The 21,903-nt window shown below is 37.8% G+C and overlaps 1 protein-coding gene across 1 annotated transcript in view; it reads left to right on the top strand.

The window, feature by feature from the left end:
* LOC101650201 (vacuolar protein sorting-associated protein 13C-like) overlaps positions 1-20,448 on the top strand; it is a 125,410-nt gene extending 104,962 nt beyond the window's left edge. Inside the window, exons 38-50 of the mRNA XM_045294948.1 lie at positions 1,524-1,680; positions 3,670-3,749; positions 4,424-4,483; positions 5,161-5,323; positions 7,147-7,263; positions 8,505-8,608; positions 9,032-9,199; positions 10,406-10,710; positions 11,639-11,786; positions 12,869-13,019; positions 13,935-14,044; positions 15,594-15,763; positions 20,167-20,448. Of these exons, the coding sequence (XP_045150883.1) occupies positions 1,524-1,680; positions 3,670-3,749; positions 4,424-4,483; positions 5,161-5,323; positions 7,147-7,263; positions 8,505-8,608; positions 9,032-9,199; positions 10,406-10,710; positions 11,639-11,786; positions 12,869-13,019; positions 13,935-14,044; positions 15,594-15,763; positions 20,167-20,416 (1,983 nt within the window). The 3' untranslated portion in view covers positions 20,417-20,448. The remainder of the gene's footprint in view (positions 1-1,523; positions 1,681-3,669; positions 3,750-4,423; positions 4,484-5,160; positions 5,324-7,146; positions 7,264-8,504; positions 8,609-9,031; positions 9,200-10,405; positions 10,711-11,638; positions 11,787-12,868; positions 13,020-13,934; positions 14,045-15,593; positions 15,764-20,166) is intronic.
* The last annotated feature ends 1,455 nt before the right edge of the window (positions 20,449-21,903 follow it).

The following is a 21,903-nucleotide window of genomic DNA, read 5'->3' as shown; positions in this document are numbered from 1 at the left end:
TTATAGTGGTTTGTAGAGGTGAAGTAAGTAAAAAGGCCCAGCTAATTGATATGGGCAAATTTTCACATAGACTGATTACAGGAAGCAGTGGATTTAAACATTTCAGTTTGTTAAAGTTGAATTATATTTGGGAGACACAGTACTTTTTAAAAATTGTGACATGTTCTATAACATTTTGAATTATTTTAGGACAGTTGAAATGTGGGCTTTAGAGTTCTTATTTTTAAAAGACAAAAATGGAAGTAGTAAAAAAATTCTCTGCAAATTGTAATTACACTTAATAAAACAGAAAAACTGTACATCTATATTTTTAAATTGTTTCATGAGTTTGTGATTTCTGTGAAGATACTCTAGAATGGTTGAATGCATTCTTTCCTCTTCTTTACTTACACATTCAGTGTGTGCTCACTGTCTGTTACATGAAAAGAACATAGGAATAAGTGGCTCAGATTGTGCTAAACCAAGAAGACAAACCACTGCCATGTTTGAAGCGCTCTCATTTAAGTCGTGAAAGAAAGGGAGGCAGATTCAGTGAAAACCTGACACAGGAGAGGCTAGCATAAGGTGGGAGCAAGGATAGAACTCAGAAGATGTAGTATGGGGAAAGTTTGACAGAACGTGGAACCTCCCCCCAGTCAGGTTCCTCATTGAATAGTTATATAGAAATTATGGTCTTTCTCTGAGTTAAAAATAGTACAATGTTTAAAACAAATGGATTCTACTTTTAAGAAATGGAAGTACACGCTTTAAAACAAATTGCTTCCATCTTAAACTGTTTTCTTGATTAATATCAGAATTACAATTTTAAGCTTTATTTATGAAACATTAAACATTTTTATTAATATGTTTTAAACTAACCATGCACATGGAAAATCCATAAGTCCTCTCTTTAAAAATTTTTTTAATCCTTTCTAATATAACCTGTAGCACATTATATCAATTAATTTTTTCTGTAGGACAGTGATAGGGAGATAGAGGGAAATAGTTTTTCCCTATCTGAGGGGTATTTGGCATATCGGTAGACATTTTTAATCTTCCTGCGTGTGAGGAGTTACTGTTGGCAACTGATAGGTAGAGGTTTGGGTGCTGCTAAACATTCTACAATGCCCTTGGCAGCCCTCACTATGAAGAGTTATACAGCCCAAAATACCAATAGTGCCAAGGTTGAGAAGCCTGGCCTGTGGATCAGTATAAAATTGGCCGTTTGTCTCACAGACCTACATACAGAAGGCCATTTATGAAAGATGTAGTCTTGAAAGCTGGGCCTCTCTATTTACTTTACCTTTTAAAACCACTATAATATTATAGTGATGCTTGAAAAACCTAAACACGTAAAAGTGCCTTGCAAGGTAAATAGCCCCTGCCCGCATTTGCAGGCACACACAGGAGTCTACAAACATCTTTACATTGTGTGCCTTTGGTTACAGCACACTAGATGGCTAGGAGAATGTCAGCTATCTTCTTGTGTATTAGTGAGAGAATGTTAGCTAGCGGGATTTGTGGTGATTCTGCACTCTTTCTAGGTTGTCCTTACTTTGATGAAAAAAGCAGAAAAGAAAGGAAGGCCTTTCCATGAACTCAATGTGCTGCAGCTTGGAATGGAAGCTCGAGTTAAAACCTTCGATATGACTGCGAAAGCTTATCTTAAAAAAATCACCATGCGTTGTTTTGATTTCACTGGTAAGTACATGGCAGACTCGGTGCCAGCTCCAAGGAGACCTGGTGGTGTCGTGGTTATGCCTTTACTGCCAGTGCCCGCAATCTGAAACCACCAGCCCCCAAAGGGAGGAAGTTGAGGCAGTCTCAGAACCCCCAGCGGCGGCCCTACCTCCCCACGGGGTTGCTGTGAGTTGCAGTTGCCTTGATGGCAGTGCGTTTGAGTGTTGATGCCAGTTCGTCAACGGCAGATGTGTCTGTCACTGTAAATGTTTAGTTAGGTCAGCTTTACTGTAGATATTTCTAATTAAAATGACGTCAAATAGAGCTACACAATGAAACACATATATACAATGTCAACATCTAGCAATCCAATATTTATCAAAAAGCATAAATCTCCTTTAACTGTGCTATAAAAACTGATGTATAGGAAATTTGCAGATAAGAGGAACACTCAAGGGCAGAGCCCAGGTATTCATTTTGAAAAATTGAGTTAATTTTTTTTATTAAGAAGTAAAACTTTTTGCCTGTTATTTATTTTTAAAGTATGTGTTTTTACTTAATGAATATATAAGAGGGGTACCCCCAAAAACGGATTTTGTTTTTCTAAGCTTTATATTTAATTTTTTAAAATATAAAACAACCTATCACCTTCAAAGTACTCTCCGTTACGCTTAATGCATTTGTCAAATCTGCGATTCCATTCTTGGAAACATTTTTCAAACTCCTCTGTGGGTTGCTGACAGCACCTCCCTCGTTTGTTTTCTTTTCTCCACCTCTTCTACGTCATCAAATTGCTGTCCTTTCATGTCCCTCTCGATTCACAGAAACAAAAAGACTTCACATGGGGAAAGGACAGGTAAGTAAGGTGTGTGGGGCAAGAGAGGCATGCAGTTTTTTGTCAAAAACTGGCGCACCCAGATGGCTGTGTGAGCAGGTGCATTGTCGTGGTGGCAAAACCAGTGCCCTGTCTGCCACAAATCAGGCCTTTTTTGCCTCACACTCTGGTACATAATCTCTTCAGAACCTCCAGTAGAAGGTTTGATTTACAATTGGACCTGGTGGAACGAACTCCAAATGCACTATGAATCAACATTTGACATTTTCATCTGTTCAGGAAGTTGACGGACTTTCAGAACGAGGTTTATCATTTATTGACATTTTACCTTTTTTGAAATGAGTAAATCACTTGTACACTTGAATTTTTCTGATAGCGCTGTCCTGGTAAGCTGTGTTCAGCAGCACAACAGTTTCTGTGGCATTTTTCCTGAGCAGGAAAAAAATCTCACAGCCACATGCTGTTCTCTTAAATCAGAAATAAAAAAATGAGATTTGAGTGAAACTGCTTTCATGAAAAAATTCACTGTGACCAGAGAGAACCTTTATAGGCGACCCACGTCAGTGAGTGCACTAACTCAGAGGGAGTTGCTCAATGCTCACCTAGCAGGAAAAATACGTACTAAGTAAGCTCTGCCCGCGGAGCTCTTTTCCATTTTGGGGGTACTTGAGCGATGTAGAAGCGTGTGCAGTATAGAGACAGAGGTAGCCTCCGTTTGTATGCTCTCATTCTTTCCCCAAGTATTATATCCTGGTTTACGTGGCTAGTATTAACTTTTTAACTTTACTTTCTGAATTGTATCAAGCCAATCTTTAAAGTTACTGTGGGTGTTTACAGTGCATTGGAAGTCTTTGGGATCTCTTTGGGTAAAGCATACTTAAATTGAGTATACTCTTTAGTTTGTATTGTATAGCTTTTATATGTTAATGATACTTTGTAATGTCAGTAGTGGCAGAAGTTACAGCAGTTTTAATTAGCTCATGTTTTTGTTTTTTGCATTTACTTTCATCAAAGGTTTATTGAGTTATGTTTTGCGTATAGTGAAATGCATTCTTTAAATGTAGAGTTTTATGAGTGCTAACAAATATATACATTAGTTTAGATGGCTTGCCCTTTCTTAAGACATTTATCATGTGTAAAAGCCTTGATGGCTCACCGGTATCTTTCTCTTCCAGATGCGAATGGAGGGCCTCTCCATATTATTAACTCTTCTAATGTAACTGATGAGCCCCTTCTGAAAATGTTACTGACAAAGGTACCTACTTCCAACACTAAGATTTAAAATATCCTAATGCATGGGGTTGTGTCTATTCCCCTTCCTGTTGAGACCTTTCTGACTCAGAGTGGCCCGATGCACGAGAGTAGAGAACTACTTACTCCGTAGCGTTTCCATGTCTGCAGTCTTTATGGAAGCAAATGGCCACGCTTTCAACCAGTTGGTGAGCAGTCGTGTCCTTAGCCGTAGTACCACCAGTGCTCCTTTGATGTGTATTTCTCCCCTTTCGTAGTTTATACTGTATTTCCCCTTATTTAAAAACAAATTAGCGCTGTGTGTCTATGAGGAATGAAGACAGCATCTGACAGGCTGGGGCACTGTCAGGCCTTTTGAGTTACTCTTTAGAGTTGAATAAAGAGGAGTCAGACAAAATTCTGTTGTAATCTCAACTCAGAGTTACTGTAACCTAGATAGGTTAGCATTTTTCCTTATATTTTAGATTTCCTCCCCAGTAGGACATGGAATTTTAGTTTTTATATTTGTAGAATGTGAAAATTACTTAGGTAAGGTCAATTTCTTTAGTATGTTTTTATTTGCCTTCCAGAAATATGTTTATAGTTTTATAAATAGTCTATAAATAAATAACAGGACTATTTTCAGTATGTGAATTTTAACATTTGCAATGCATTTTTATAATTCTTTACTATTTTTAGGCAGACAGTGATGGACCAGAATTTAAAACCACTCACAACAATACCAAACAGAAACTGAAGGTAATCTTTCGTATGTCATTATGTTGTGGTTTGTGTTAATGATTAAATGTATCTTTAGCAGTTTCCAGCTGTGAGATCGTGAGTTCTAAAAATATAATAATGATAGTTATGATAATAGGTCTAATTTAAAAGTAGGTACATGAAATAAATATAGAGTTGAAATGAGCTCTTCTTTGATTTGAACCCTTCAGAATGATTAGTTTCCCAGAGGTGAATGACCGATGACTTGTTGCACCACAGGCAACACACTTTTTAAGAGAATTGTCTTCACTTTAGTGCACTGTGGTTATTTGACACAGCGTGGATGAAAGCAGGCAAAATTAAACTCGGCTTCAGGATTAGAATACGAATAAGATTCAGGACAGGCTGAGTCATGGTTTGATATAGTTTATTTGCACATATATCTGTCATGGAACTATCTGAACTATGGCTTAAAGCCTGATGAATCTCATCAAGCTCTGTGAGGGTTAGAATTAGCCTTATATCTGTATGGCTCATCCCTGGATGGGGCTGGCCGGTAAAGATAAAGAGTCTATTGTAAACTCTTGCTTGTTTGGTGGTGGTGGTGCCCCAAAAGACCTTTATCTGAACTACTCATGTGCTACTTGTATATGTTGAGCTTAGCACAAAACATTATCATGTCTGAAATCTGCTTCTCTAATTGTTCATTATCTTAGGTTTCATTTTCATCCTTAGACTTAGTACTTCATCTGGAAGCTCTGCTCTCCATTATGGATTTTCTATCATCTGCTGTTCCATCTGCTGAACCTTCCTCCTCTGAGAAGGAATCCGAGCTGAAACCACTTGTAGGGGAGTCCAGGAGCCTTGCTCTTAAAGCTGGTATTAACTTTTGGGTCTTTTTATTATATTTTCTGTGTGAGCTTTAATAACCACGTAGTAACTTTCATTTTCAAGCTAATATAGAAATTTGATAACTTGAACTTATAGCGGCAGAAGTTAAGACCGATTAGGCTAGATTCAAAAGAAAGTAAATTTTATCTCTATGGGTTTATAGGGGAATTTAGTAGAGCATTTAACAAAGAATTGTTTATTATTAATCATGCATATATATTTACTATCACCATTTAGCTTTTACATAAAATAAAACTGTATACTCATACTTTGCAGTCTTGAATTCAATGAAAGTCAAAAAGGAATAAATTTAAAGCGGAGTATAGTCATATCTAGTGACAAAGGCCCATGGCAAGCAGTTGAGTAGACTCGCTGCTACTCAGCCCTTTGGTTGCATGCTTTGGAGGGTCCTGAGGAGAGAGCCCGTGGTGGAAAAACTCATCGTGGCTTCATGGCCAAACTATATTTAGTATGCACACAGATTTGGGGCATATAGTCCTCAGACATATGACTTATGTCACAAAATATTACATATTAAATATCTGGAGTGATTGAAGAACATGCACCTATTTTTGTTGTCAAATATTTTATTTATTTTTCTTTTAAATCATGGGAAGGATGGAATATCTTACATGCAGTAATTTGATTTTCAGACCATAAACAATGTGAATTACACTTATATTTCTGCTACCCCCAAAATGATGTAGAACTATCATTATTATTAAACCTGACACAGGGTTCTGATTTTTCCCTCTGTTAACATTGGGACAGAGCAACAATTTATAGAGTAAAAGAATTTTACCTTTTTTGTCTTTAATGTATTTGTTATATTAACCTTCTTAGTAGCCTTAGAAATATGTTTTCATCCTTGGCTTTGGAAAAAAAAAGTATTTTCCTCATATAATTTATCCATATGGTACCTAAACAATATGATTAAATGGAATGTTTAAACTCTACAACAAACTAAGAATAATATTAATCTAAAGAAACAGTGTCCTCGTTATGCTGTTCAATTGGTTTTTATGGCTTAATTAATGCTTCATTAAAGTTTAAGGATGAAAATAATCTGTCATCTTTTTTGTGTCTGTGGATCAGTGCCCCCATACTTTCCCTGTGTTAGAGGAAAGGATTGGTTCCCTCAAGCAAGGCCAACATCTTGGAAGATGTATCTTAATTATCAATCAGAACCTGGAATAAAGTAGATTAAGGAAGCTAATCCCATTGTGATTTGTATATATGTATAAACACACACAGGAGTTGTGCCATTGCACGTGCTTGCATACACACACAAACACACACAAGCATATTATAAAATACCTATTGTTTTGGTGCATTTTGATAAGTTTTAAACTTTAGCCTTTTATGTTTCTTCCTTAGGAAATGTTTTTAATGAATTCTCTATAGCCTGGAGAAGTTAGCTCTATAACATGTGTTCTATAACACAACCTTTATTGACTATTCATTACTATTTTAATTTTTATGGATTCTTTTGCCCATACATAACGTAAGTAAGATTTGAGGATCAAGATTTTTTAACTAGTTGAATTATTATATAAAGTTTTTTCTCTGAACAAACTTTTTTTGCGAATTGTACTTTTAAGAGTCTATTAATAGTGGCTTTTATTCCCAATTTAGAGGGGCCACCCTAAGTTTACCTTTGATTTGTATTTGAAAATTGACTCCCCATTTACATTGATTACATATTGTGGTATTGGAAGTCCTTTTGGCTCCTCTGTACTTGAGTTATTTTGAGAGTATGTGTTACATCATCACTGCTCTTTGCTGATCACAAGGTTTCCATTGCTTTCCAGTGTCCAGCAGCGTTTCTCAAAGTGATGTGTGTGATCTAAGGATCATAGCTGAACTCAATGCATTTAATATCTTTGTGTGTGATCAGAAGTGTAACATTGCAGATATTAGAATACAGGGTAAGTAATTACACCTTGATGTAGCCATATATATTCTTTACATATGCATCTTGTACGTCCAGGACATGACAGTCCATGGTGGAAACCCTTTGACCTGTTCTACCGTCTGCTTACAGTGAAGTTGTCCAGGGCTCAAAGATGAGCCCTGAATGCTAGAGGTAAACTAGTTATGAGTCAGTGCTGACATGAGTTGTTCCTTATGCGTTTGAAAATTTTGAGAATAATTGTAAGGCTTAATTTCTTATTCTGTCTCATTTCCAGAATAATATACTTTAAACTGAGAAATGCATACCCTGCTAGTAACCTCATGGCCTTGAGCATTGAGATCCTTATATTTCTCTGTCTTTTGTGCATCAGGAAAAGGAATTTCTTAAAGAAGTTTTATAAGCTTTCTTCATCACCAGCTTGATGTAAGAATAAGGCAGCATAGTATATTGATTCAGATTGTACCATGACTTCTGGAACAAGCTTGCTGAGATTCAAACTCAGACTTTCACAGTTGCTGACTGACCTTGAGCAAATTAATTAGCCTATTTGTGCCTTAGTTCTTTCCTCTGAGAAATGGAGATGATAATTACTATGCATAAGGCTAGTTTAGCCTTATACTTAAGTTTGTTTAGAAAAGTGCTTTGTCCATAGTTAACAGTTTAAAGAAAGTTAAAAATAATCAGCTTCTTTAAAACAATATTACAGAGTATTTGCTTTGGAAGGTATGGTCATTGTTTGGGCTCTTTACTGGGGCTCTGCTGCAGCCATTCTTTCTCTCCGGAAGAGTTATTTTAGAAATCGTGCTATAGAAATTATGTGAATGACAGATTTTTTTAAAGAGAGAAACCTTAGAAGATTGTTCTCAGTACAGTTTTTGTAGAAACAAGCATGCATTTTATTACTAGGGCAAAACATAATAAAATGTTTGTGAAATGCCAGTTAATAAACATTATGTGTTTTCATAAGTGACCTCTTAGATCTTATCAGTGCATAGGATATTTGTGTTTGAGAAGCTATCATGAATTTTCTTTGAAGCTTGGTTATGTCATAAAAATGTCACAGCTTTTATGTGTAAGATGCTTGTAGCACTTGGAGGTGTTGCAGTCTTGCTTCATCATCTTGTGTAGAAGTTGATACATATAATATGTCTGGTGGAGAATAATTTTTTTCACCCTTTATCTTGGGAGAATACTATTGAACTTAAATTCTGCTTAGGTTGAGTGAAAAGTTTGTAAATACTATGTTTTCCTTAGGAATGGATGCCTCTGTATCTACAACATCCAAGCAGACTGATGTGTTTGCCAGGCTTAAGGATATCATAGTAACAAATGTTGATTCACTCTCCATTCATAAAAAGGTGATTAAAAACATGTGTGTATATTGAGCTTAATTTTTTCCCTATGATTTGAGATGCCTATATATTTTTTTCAGTATAAAATGGATTCTGTGTCTCATGTTAAGAACTTTGTTAGGGAGTGGAGCTGAAAATGGTCAGAGTTTGCTTTTACAGTGCACATAAGACTAGGTGCCCTGGTGCGCAGTGAAAGCAATTTCTGGCCAACTTAGTAATTACCATTTTCCATAGGTAGAACTTTTTTTTAAAAATTGGAACAGGAGACAGTTGCTGGCTAATTAAATGTTTTCTAATTAATCACTTGTTGAATTTAAATGTTGCTTCTTCATATATCAAGGATTTTGTAACATAAGATAAGACCATATCGATAATACACTGGTAAAGGTTGTACAGGTCCTTTGTTGTGATAACCACTTCTAATTTCAGGCTGTCTCTATTTTGGGAGATGAAGTTTTTAGATTCCAAATGACTCTCTATCCCGGCACCACAGAAGGAAAGGCCTATGCTGACATGTCTAAAGTAGATGGCAAACTGAGTCTCAAAGTGGGTTGTATTCAAATTATTTATGTTCATAAATTCTTCATGTCACTTTTGGTAAGTTTATTTTTTTTTTTGTAATTTTTTTTATTGATCATTGGGTCCTAAATATTGTTGTGTATACATCTGATCTTATAACAACACTGTTACTAATAGGGCTAATGGGATAAGTATCCAAATGCTGAACAGAGTATTATACTTAAGGAAAATCTATATGATAGATAGGTCAAATGAATTTTAAAAATTGTTTGGTGCCTATAAACTGTCCTTTAACTTTCTTTTAATGGTTTTGCATTTTAAAAACACTTTCTATATTTGTTAGTTTAGAACTTTTCAATGTTATTTGTTTAATGAAATAACCTTAAGAGTATGTAGCTAAGAGAGTTTTTAAAAGGTGCACAGCAGGCAGTTAAGAACTAACATTGTAACTTGAACAGCCTTGATTATAACTTGATCAGCAAGGTCCTGGGGGGTGGGGTGGGGGGGGTGGAGGGAGGCGTTCCCGGTGATTTCTGATGGCAGGCTAAAGGGCATCTGCCTGTCTGCCCGTGCCTCTCATTAGTTGGGCACATTCAACAAAGTGTCCAAAGTATGGTCATGTTTCACTTTTCTGGAAAGTAATATTTGGGAGGAAGAGAATTAAGTTGCCTTGCATTGTTAATGCAGGGACATCAAAATATTGCTTTTAAGAATAATCTGTTTTCACTGGGGAAATGTTACTGTTTTTAGCTGAAGTTTAGTGGAAGTGTAACCATAGTCTACACAAAGAAGTTTTGACTTTTATCAAGTATTTCAGGATCATGGGGACTTAACTGCCTGTACTCAAACATGAATATATTGAAAGACAAACAGTTAAACAAACAAACCATGAAATTTCATAAATAAGGCCTAAATCCTTAGTTTCCAAGAATAGACTTTATTCTTAAAAACGGAAATCACAAATTTTACCTGGTCTGCGAGAATTAAAGTACTCTTCTCCATCCTTTTCATTTACATTAAAAATGCCCATCATTCTCTAATCAAAGAGATTGGAAAAAATGTTAGAAACAAACAAATCTGCCGCCTATAAAGTAAAAGGTAAAGGAGTCTTCCTTTGTAGAACAAACTGCTGTTAATAGCTCAGAATGTTTCTTTCTAGACTTTACTCTTGCCATAGTTTATTAGGAATAGCATGTCTTTTATATTCTTTGCTTTAAACATTTTTTTCCTTCTAGAAATAAGTCCGCTTTTTATGAAAACTCTTTTATCAATCTCTTCCAACAGAACTTCCTCAACAATTTCCAAACTGCCAAAGAAGCGCTGAGTGCAGCCACAGCCCAGGCTGCCGAGAAAGCTGCTTCTGGCATGAAAGACTTGGCTCAAAAGAGTTTCCGCCTTTTGATGGACATCAACTTGAAAGCCCCGGTTATTATCATTGCTCAGTCTTCAACATCACCTAATGCTGTGGTAGCTGACCTGGGCTTCATCAGGGTCGAAAATAAATTTAGCTCGGTCTCTGTGGAAAGTTCTTCACTTCCCCCAGTCCTAGATAAAATGAGCGTACAGCTCACTCAGTTGAAGCTGTCCAGGTATGTACACAGAATCCAATTGTGTATTGTTTAAGTCAAGACATAATCTTTACAGAATTCTCATCAGGGGTAAACTTCTCTTGTGATTCGTGATTCCTATTCCTTATTTCTCCTAATTATTATGAAACCTTGAACATTGGTTTTTACCCAGTACTGGAAAGTAGTGTATTTCATAGTATCTGCATTTTATCTTATCAAAATTAATGGTGTGATTTTTCCATTTCACAAAAGTTCCATATAATAAAATTATAATTTACAATGCTGAGTTCAGTTGTTTTATAACTATGCACAATCTATTTCTTTTATTTTTGGTCAATGGGCTGAAACATCGTAAAATGCAATGTCAGATTTGTTTTTTTTATAAGTGATGGCATTTGGGAATTTTCAGTAAGTCATCTCAGTTAGAGGGTCCGACTGTATTGACTCATTGGAATGGCAAAAATACACACTTAACATTATTTGCCAGTCCAAATAATCGTTGGCAGGCAAGCTAGATAAGATGATTACCATATTCTTATTTAACTTTTAGGTTTGGTGAGTTTATCCCCTGAAGTTTGGAGAAAGCCAAGAGCGTACCAAAGACTAAGTAGACTTGCACTTTTCTCTCCAGTTTCAGAGCTGGAGCACTTGTTTGCATAACATTGTACTAGTAGTTGCTACATCAAACAATCTCTTCTAAGAAAGTAACTGAAATAGTTTTAATTTATGACATTTGTGTCTTTGAAGTCAGTGTTTCAGAGGCTTTGTTTTAAATTCCTCTGCCAGTACACATGATTTATTTCTTCAGATTGATTTGTGAAAAGAAGGATGGTTTAAAGGACATTGCTAGCTTTCAGTATTTAACAAAGTGCTATATAGAATTTAATGCATAAGATTTTCTTCATTTTAAAATGTAAAAAATATAAAATAAGTTCTTGTTTTCTTTTAGAACTGTTTTGCAGGCTGACTCGACACAATATGACATTGAAATTTTAAAACCAGTCAACATGCTTTTGTGCATACAACGGAATTTAGCAGCATCATGGTATGTGCAAATTCCAGGGATGGAGATAAAAGGAAAACTAAAACCTATGCAGGTAAGTACTGTATGAGATTTATGAAAATTGTTAGATAGACTTTTTTTCCCTAAAAGTGAAGCTATAATATACATCAGAAGTGGCGGTACATTAAGAGGGTATTCTGTTAACTGGAAATGAGATGGTCTCCTTTCCTGTACTTTTAAAAATATCATTTTAGTCATCTATTTGTCAAACTAGCAAAACCTGCGAGATAAAATATATTGCAGTCTGTTGCAAGTATCAGTCTTCCCTTTGTAAAATGCGATTGAAGTTTTAGGGCAGTCGTTATTGGATGGCACAAATTATGAGACACTTGACTATTGGCTAAGAGGTTGGCAGCTCGAAGCCACATAGGCATCCAGGAGACAGGTCTGAGAAAAGCCTGTCCTGGTGCAGACTAGGGGGCGTTTGCTAGGGCGGCTGCGAGACTGCACCACTAGTACACTGACAAAGTGTTGGACCTGAAGCTGAGCTGCCAGACTCTTCCCCACCCCTCCCATTTATCTCTTTTATAAAGGTAGGAGATGAACAAGATTCTGCCATCCCCGAGTGTGTTTCAGTTTTTAAAAAAGTCTGTGTAGCTGTTACTGTTCAGAAAGACATTACTCTTGGTAGATTAAGCAAGGTTTAGTGTCAATCAAATGTATTTGTACTGAGAAAGAAGACCTACCGATTCTGAAAGCATCTTTTTCTTTCTTCGTGATGATCACAAACAAATAGCACTCTTCTTGTATTGAGTTTTATTGAGTTTAGTGGGATGCAAATGATGCGCAGAAAGAGCTGGTGAGGTAGTGAGGTAGCTGGTGAGGTAGCTGGTGAAGTAGAATGGAGATGAGATGGAGTGAGGCATCGGGCTAAGAACAGAGAGAGTAACCGCTAAGGAGGGGAGAGTGTTCGAATGACAGGTGCAGGGACTAGGATGTGAGTGGAGGCAGAAGCATGTTTATGCCAAAGGCATGCCTCATCCTATAAAAGATGAAATGTGGTATTTATGGTCTCCTTTTTTACTAGATGAACAGTTAATTTGAGGAGCCATAAATTAGGACATCATATTCTGCATTTTTTCTATGTTACATTAACAAAGTGATGATGATTTCTAGATTGCTCTCAGTGAGGATGACTTAGCAGTTTTAATGAAAATTTTGCTGGAGAATCTTGGAGAAGCTTCTTCACAGCCAAGCCCTACACAATCTACTCAGGAGGTTCTAAGAGTGAGAAAAGATGTTCCAAGCGGATCTGACCTCCTCAAAGGTAAAAATCAATGAAGTCCTTCAGTTATGGAGAAGAATGTAAATAAGGAGTCCTGGTGGTGCAGTTGGTTAAGCGACTAACTGAATGTTGGCTGTTGAAACCCAGTGTGGGGGAAGGCCAGCCCCCCACAATTAATCGCTTTTTAAAAGAGGCATGGAAAGAAAAGTAATTCTTACATGTTCACAAAATTTCCGATAACTGGTGAGGGAAATGACTTCTTGAAATCTCCTTTCCCCAAAACTCCAAAGCTGCCCTTCAGTTTCTGTTTGAGCTCTGCATGACTCTGCCATCGCGCTGTATTCTGTTCTTCTGGTAAAGGTAGTGGTTGAGGGACAGAAGGACGCAAGACAGTGAGAAGTTACGTTAGGATAATAGACGATCTGTTACTGACCAGATGTCTGCGCTCCAGTTTTATAATCTTACAAGGATGCTGTGTCTTCAATTATATTCAATTATATTTGATAAATGTACATTACTCTCTGTCGTCTTCCTTATGAGTGGTTTCTTTTTTCAATGCTGTCTTGATAATATGCAAGACCTCCTCCTTTTTTATTGTATTTTTTATATATAGATTGTCTACCTCTGCCACTTTCCCCTGTGCTAAATATATGTGGAATAGACCATTTCTGTTCTTGTCAGTTGTCTCATAATAGAATCTGAAGAATAGGACTTAGAGAATCCTAGGCAGTCTGACAGTGTGGGCTCAATTGTGGGAATGGTGCTGGACCGGGCGGTGTTTTACTGGGTTCTGCAGAGCGAGGCTGGGAGTCAGAATGTGCTCAATGGCACCTAACAACAGACAGCATGATAATAAACTTAGACTAAGAAGTTGTTATCTCAGCCTCTTGGATGTCCAGAGAGCTATATGTCTACTGAAAACCATTTTAATGATCACATTCGTGTTTGAACCATCAGAACAAGATTTGACACACTCAAAGATGCCTGTGGAACACAGCGTCACTCTGCAATTTGACTTTCACTTTGAATCCCTTTCCATCATCCTTTATAATAATGATATCAGCCAGGTATGTAGTAAATCTGTTTAGTTAGAATAATTCCTTAGTGCTTGATCTTAATTATTCAGTTTTATAATACCATTTTTTTGATAGGACTATTTGTTACAAAACTAATATGTATACTTATATTGCTTAATGTTGACAATGTGTTCTATAGAATAGGATGTTATGTGATTTGGATGTTGTGCTAACACTATATTACGTATAGGCAGTCCCTGGATAATGAATGCATTCTATTCCTGCTTATTTTTAAATTAAATTTGTATGTAAGTCAGAATAGTTTAAATACATGTGATTAGTCTCTTAGTTAAATGTTTATCTTACTATAGATTGTATTGTTCTAAATATAAGAAAGCATTGAACACTTCCAGATACATTAAAACATTTTTAATATAACACAGTAATAGTAAGTGTTTTGATGTGCATTATAAACATGCAGTTAGACATTGCCTGAGTGGATGTTACGTGGCACATTGCTGTATATAAAATTAGGACTCTTGGTTTAAAATTTTATATAATTCTGTTATCTGTCTCTCTACTTAAGAAGCTTGGGCTCTACAAGTTTATTTTCAAATTCCTGATTATCCATGATATCTCAACATTGCTTTTGTTTCTATTGAATCCATGGTAAGCCCTTCCACCAGTGTGAAGTGGAAGGCTGAGTTCTTGCCAGGACTTTGGAGTGCACACACATTCAGAGTGGTACCGTCACCTGTAGTCTCTGAGCAAGGCAGCTAGGTTTATGACTACTCAAGTGATTTGGTTGCTATACACCACACACAACTCATGCTAAGAGGAAGATTAAGTTTACCGCAGGAGATTGACCTGTAATTTTTGCCATCCTGATGATTGCTTTAGTAGTGCACATTTTACAAATTCGGGTTTATTTTGGTTTCACTTTGTGGGCCATAGCTGAACCAGGCAGGACTAATTTGAAGCCCTAGATTTTCCTCAGTTTTCAAAGAACTCTTAGACCTCTCTGAGATTTTACTATGTATGCTTCTGAGCTAACCATTTAAGACCCTTTCAGGAAGGTAGAAGGATGTAAATAAGAATAAGTAATGACGATATGTCACATAGTATTTGATCACACAGTATTTGATGACACCACTTTATGATGTACTTTTAAGATATTTCTTTTTTCTCTTCAATTAGGTCCAAGCTGACTGAGATGACCTACCAGGCCTTAACCTTTTCTCATACACTCTTTAGTGCCTATCACATTGTTTTGTACTGAAGAGCTCCTGAAATATTTATTAGGTTGATTACTTAATTGAAAAAAAAACTTATTTTTTATTACTTTTACTTACATAGAAGTGTAAAACAGATCCGTTTTGCCTATTACCTATTATTGAATATCAGCATACATGTGCCACATGTTTTTATTTGTCCATATGCACAGAGACACATGCATCTTATTTCTCTGCTCCATTAACAAACAAACTTTAAAATTGTGTGAAATTAGCTTGCCTCTAATACGTAAATTAAGAAATATTTGTAAAAAGAAGTCAAGTAGAGTTTAAATAATATTGACTCTTTCTTGAAACACATTCCACAGGGTTCCACGCTTTCGTTCCATAATGACCGTTTACGGATTGGTGAACTCAGACTACATCTTATGGCCTCAGCAGGACAAATGTTTAAAGATGGTTCAATGAACATCAGCCTTAAACTTAAGACATGCACTCTTGATGATCTCAGAGAAGGCATTGAGAGAGCAACATCAAGGTTTGTTGCGTCTGAATTTGCTGTTCATTTGTTTAGCACCTAGCTTTGCTACCAGACATTGCTAGGCTGGAATTTTCAAGAGAAGTCTTGATTTTCCACTCTTACTTCTTGATTTGAATTGCATCACAAATGGAAGTTCAAGTTAATGGAAGTTTAATATTAAAATAGAGTACTGTCTTAAAAGGGGAAGTAAAAAAAATAAAGATTAAATAGTTAAATTTCTTGATAATATGTACTTCTAAATCATCCCTAGGCCATCCGTTTTACTGTATTCGGACTCCAAATCTCTCTCTCATGGCAATCTCTTTATCTGCTGGATTTGATAATCCATTGCATTGCCACACAAAACTCACACACAGACAGCACTCACAATTACCAGTGTTCGTTAGGGAAGTTAACACATTAGAACAAGTCCTGAGTAGGAGGCATTAGGACTACAGTTCTTTTGTCTATAGCGCCTTTTCCTAGCTATGCCAACAGGCCTATCTTTGTCGGATTCCTTGATCTCTCAACCTCGTTGCTCCTTGGACTTTGCCCTCCTTGGGAAACTGTTATAAAGCCCCTTTAGTGCTGATATTTGCCCAAAGAGTACCCCACTCTGTGAGCTAGCTTCTTGCCTGAAAATACACTCAGCTTTTCTCTTTCTGTGGGCTAAGAAGCCCACATTTCTGTCTTTTCCTGCTGCTGCTGCTGCTGCTGCTTCTACTTGCAGGGGTTTGGGATGTGCTCTGCTCTCATGGTTCTTCATTCTTGAAGGTCAGGAGATTTTCTGTACCTGCTTTTTAGATGTCTCACTTTATCCCCAGCAAGCAGAATGACTTCAACTGTTCAGTCACAGCTGTAGAGTCCTTGACACCTTATTTGCTTGTGCCCACTCAGTCATTTGCTGGGAGTTACCAAGACTGTAAATAGAAGAGCCATACACTATCACTTCACCACATACGCATAAGGTTATGAAGCCTGATGCAGCCCTGGATGCTGGAGCAGCCGTGTGGAGACCCCTGCTAGTGCTGAGATGCTTATTCGTTCACTGACTCAGCTTTCCTCCTGCAGTCGGCATCATTGCCTCTGTTTTGCGAGGTGGAGGACTTTGTGGACTGGTGTTGGGTTAATGGGTTAATGTTGGACTTGTGGGCTTGGGCAGCATTGGGTTGGGATGTTTTTGTGATGCACATTTTCTTTACATATAAAGCTCTCTTATACATGAGTTGCTGTGGATTTGTTTCTCTTAAGTACCTAGACTAATACAATCCTGAACCTATTTTTGAAAGATTTTATCACCTTACTATATAAAGTGGTAAATATGTAATTTTAATAATCTAATTTTTTATTCCTTTTTCAAATAATGAGGGTCATAATATTTTGAATTTGATGTCTTTTGGAGAAAAAATATGTTGCTACTTAATCTTGAACGCTATTGAATGCAAACTGGAAAATTGTGAGTCTTTTGTTTTTCTGGGAGATGAAAAAGAAATGGGGCAGGAGTGTTCTCCTGAAACTAGCTCTGCTGGATTGCAGATTTTCTGTCCGTCTGGGCTAGTGCCCCAGGCAGGGGTGAGAAAACCCACCTTCTGTTGGGTAGCCTCCTCTTACCAGCTGATGCGATGCTGTGTGAGAACTGTCATTGTAGACACTTGAGAAACCCTTGCTGAGTTGAGTCACATTGAATGCTTTCTGACTTCATATTGTATCTGTGTTTTTCCTATAGAGTGATATTATCTCTCTCTCTCTTTTTTAATCATTTTATTGGGGGCTCGTACAACTCATCACAGTCCATACAAACATCCATTGTGTCAAGCACATTTGTACATTTGTTACCATCATCATTCTCAAAACATTTGCATTCTACTTGAGCCTTTGGTATCAGCTCCTCATTATTTCCCCTCCCTCCCCACATGCACCTTTAATGATTTATAAATTATTATTATTTTATCATGTCTTACACTATCTGACGTCTCCCTTCACTCACTTTCTTGTTGTCCATCCCTCAGGGAGGGGGGTATATGTAGGTCCTTATGATCGGTTCCCCTTTCTACCCCACCTTCCCTCTACCTTCCTGGTATCACCACTCTCACCACTGGTCCTTAGGGGTTCATCTGTTCTGGATTCCCTGTGTTTCCAGTTCCTATCTGTACCAGTGTGCATCCTCTGGTCTAACCAGATCTGTAAGGTAGAATTGGGATCATGATGGTAGGGGGGGAGGAAGCATTAAAAAATTTAGAGGAAAGTTGTATGTTTCATCATTGCTACACTGCACCCAGACTGGTTCCTCTCCTCCCCGTGACCCTCTGTAAAGGGATGTCCAGTTGCTTACAAATGGGCTTTGGGTCCCCACTCCACACACTCTCTTATTCACAATGATAAGAATTTTTGTTCTTTAATGCCTGATACCTGATCCCTTCAACACCTCGTGATCACACAGGCTGGTGTGCTTCTTCCATGTGGGCTTTTTTGCTTTTGAGCTAGATGGCCACTTGTTTACCTTCAAGCCTTTAAGACCCCAGATGCTATATCTTTTGATGGCCAGGCACCATCAGCTTTCTTTATCACATTCGCTTATGTACCCACTTTGTCTTCAGTGATCGTGTCAGGAAGGTGGGCATCATGGAATGCCAGCTTAATAGAACAAACTGTTCTTGCATTGAGGGAGTACTTGAGTGGAGGCCCAATGTTCATCTGCTACCTTAATACTAAATCTATACACATATGCACATAGATCTATTTCCCCATCATCATATATAAATATATTTAAATATGTACATGCCTGTATTTAGACATCTATAAATGCTCTTTGCCTCCTACTTCTTTCCTCTATTTCCTTTTACTTTCCTCTTGTCCCACTATCATGCTCAGCCTTCATTTGGGTTTCAGTAATTCCTCTCGGTTACATTGCCCTTCATCATGCCCTACCAGGCCTCTTACATCCTTCTTGCCACTGATTTTGGATCACTTGTTGTTCCCTTGTCCTTGGGTTGGTTAACACCACTTCCTTTCCCCCCACATCCCCCTCTCCCATGCACCCGCCCCCCAACTCTCTGTCCCATTGTTTTCTCCTCCAGATTGTTTATCCAGCCTATCTTATCTAGACAGACTTGTGGAGATAATAACATGCACAAAAACAAGACAGAGCAAAACAAAAGAACAACAGCAAAAAACCAATGACAAACAAGAGAAAAGCCTGTAAATAGTTTAAGGTCTGTTTGTTGATCTTTAGGAGTATTTTCTGGTAGAGTCTGATGGGGTGCCATGCCCTGGCCCCAAAGTATTTTTGTTATTCCCTCAGGACTTCCTTGCTCTGCTCCCCTTGCTGTTCTTTTGCATGCCCTTAGTGCTTTGCCTCAGTGTGGTAGGGTCAGATCTGGTGCAATTCCCACACTGCGTCTCCAGTGTTGTCCCCTGTAGGGCTATGGGTCAGTGAGGGATGTCTGTTCTCATAGTGGGGCCAGCCATATGGTCCTCTCTGTGCATTGGCTGCTCTGAGCAAGGATATCGTCCTCAAGGCTTGGCAAGGATGTGCTCCACTCTCTCTTCCTCCCCCTTCATTTGCTCCCGTGTGCTCTGATCAAACATGTTCCTCTCCCTGAGCTGTAACTTTGGTGCTTTCCTCTCGTAAATTCTTCTGGGGGATGGAGGGCTGTCCACATAGTTGGGATTGGGGCTGGCTCCTCAGACCTCTCTACTGTTTCCCTGCTTCATGCCGGCATGTTGCACTCACATCTTGGAACACCAGGTTGAAGTCTGGTCCTTTGTTTTCTGTGGAGATATAAACAATACCCTCCCCTTGGGTGGGTTAGTGGTATCTGTTCCCCATGACTAAGGTGACCAGACGATTTTTAACAATTTTTCCCGCGTCTCATGGCGTTTTTAAAAAGTCCCAGTTTGGGGGAAGAATGTTCGACAAGCTAGGATATACGGTTTTTGGCTGCCATGAGGCTATTTTGGCAGGTTATGAATTTTATCAATGGTGTCCCGCTTTGCCAATGTTAAAATCTGGTCACCTTACCCATGATCCATTTCTTTTCCTTATTTCTTTTTTGCCCCCTCCTTTTTTAGGTGGCTACGATATATAAAGAGGCTGTTTTCTAAATTTTGTGGGACCACATTGATATGTTTTGTTAAGTAGACCAACTTTACTTCTGTTGTCATGGTTTGTTTTTCTAGTATTGTGTTATAATATATTCAGTGATTGCCTAGTAATGCAATCCTTGAATTGTGGAAAGCAGGAGACCGTGTTTTGGTTGCTAATTGGGTGATTAGATCCTGGTTCACACTGACCGCTTTTCTGTGGAGATTAGAAACTGAAAGTGAATGAAAGATGATTAAGGTGTGTGGGGAAGTTTTCATCTTGTTAATTATTGTAGCAGGAATTTAAAATAATGAATGGAATGTATTTTTTTCCCCAGAATGATTGACAAGAAGAATGACCAAGATAACAACAGTATGATTGATGTAGGCTACAAACAGGACAAAAATGGAAGTCAAATTGATGCTGTTCTCAACAAGCTGTATGTGTGTGCCAGTGTGGAGTTTCTGATGACGGTGGCAGAATTCTTCATCAGAGCCTTGCCCCAGAGTCCAGAAAATATGGCAAAAGAAACCCAGATTTCACTAAGACAGACTGGTCCAGCAAGAATCAAATCAGAGAAAGGTTAACAATTTATTTTTCTAGATAACAACTTCCGTATTTTAACAAAATAACAAACATGGAAAATAAAAAGGGTGAATTTAAGGAAATAAAATAATTTTTAAAAATGTAAACATATTGTATGGAAAAATTTTACTAAGCAGATATTTGTCAGTGAAAGGTACACTATGATTACATTGCATGAGGTGCCAGAAAACCTTTACTCTGGTTTAGACTCATCCAGAAATAGTGTGTTAATCTAGGTCAGTGGTATGTAGCCTGTCTTGTATAAGGGAAGTTTTCATTAAAGAAAGCATTTTGAAGAAGTATAGTATATTGAAAAGCCCTGGAACAAACAAAGAAGCAGTTAGGAACCTGGGAGGGGCAACCAAGAAGCAACTCGAACACCATCTGACAGTCCTTTCCTTCAGTGGAACAGTTTGGGAATACCTGGTGCAGGTACAATCTGGAACAGTTTGGGAATACCTGGTGCAGGTACAATCTGGAACAGTTTGGGACTACCTGGTGCAGGTACAATCTGGAACAGTTTGGGAATACCTGGTGCAGGTACAATCTAGAACAGTTTGGGACTACCTGGTGTAGGTACAATCTGGAACAGTTTGGGAATACCTGGTGTAGGTACAATCTGGAACAGTTTTGGAAAAGTTTGGGAATACCTGGTGCAGGTACAATCTGTAACAGTTTGGGAACAGTTTGGGAATACCTGGGGTAGGTACAATCTGGAACAGTTTGGGAATACCTGGTGTAGGTACAATATGGAACAGTTTGGGACTACCTGGTGCAGGTACAATCTGGAACAGTTTGGGAACAATTTGGGAATACCTGGGGTAGGTACAATCTGGAACAGTTTGGGAATATCTGGGGTAGGTACAATCTGATGCTACTTCACAGTTTTGTCATTCCCTTACTCCAGTGTTACTAAGCAGATTAGTGACTTTCTAGGTTAAATTATAATTGTCTCGTGTCAGCCATTTGTTTCTCCCTGTTTAAGCGAGATTGGAAAGCTATTGTGTACTGCAAAGCCCTGAATTATATGGTTTCATTTGTCTTCAGTGTTTCTTAAATACATTCATAGGTGAATTTGATGTATTTATATGCTGCAGATTGTATGGCAGTGACTATGAACTTGATACAGAAGTCAAAGCAAGCTTTGGCTTCTGCTTTTTCTCACGGTCTCTTTTTTTCTTCTTGATGCTCCCATCTCTACTTTTCCTGAACTCTTCAACACAACATACCATAATGTAGCATAAAATAATGCACACTGATGAATGTGTATGTGGACACACCTTAGTTCTGATAAAAGGGACCTTCTAAATGAGTCTATTTCTGCTAGGTTGAAATAGAAGTCATGAATAGAGTTCAGGTTCCGCGTTCCCATACCATGAGCATTTAATGGCCATTTAAGCTATCCAAACCAAACCAAGTGAAACCCCTGCCAGAGCCAGTGACAGTTCATAGTGACCTTATGTAGTTTGCAAGGCTGCACATCAGTGAC

Source organism: Echinops telfairi, unplaced genomic scaffold (genome assembly GCF_000313985.2).
Source record: "Echinops telfairi isolate 266 unplaced genomic scaffold, ASM31398v2 ScPeMD7_4048;HRSCAF=4782, whole genome shotgun sequence".
Lineage (NCBI taxonomy): Eukaryota > Metazoa > Chordata > Mammalia > Afrosoricida > Tenrecidae > Echinops > Echinops telfairi.
This window is presented reverse-complemented; position numbering and strand designations above follow the sequence as displayed.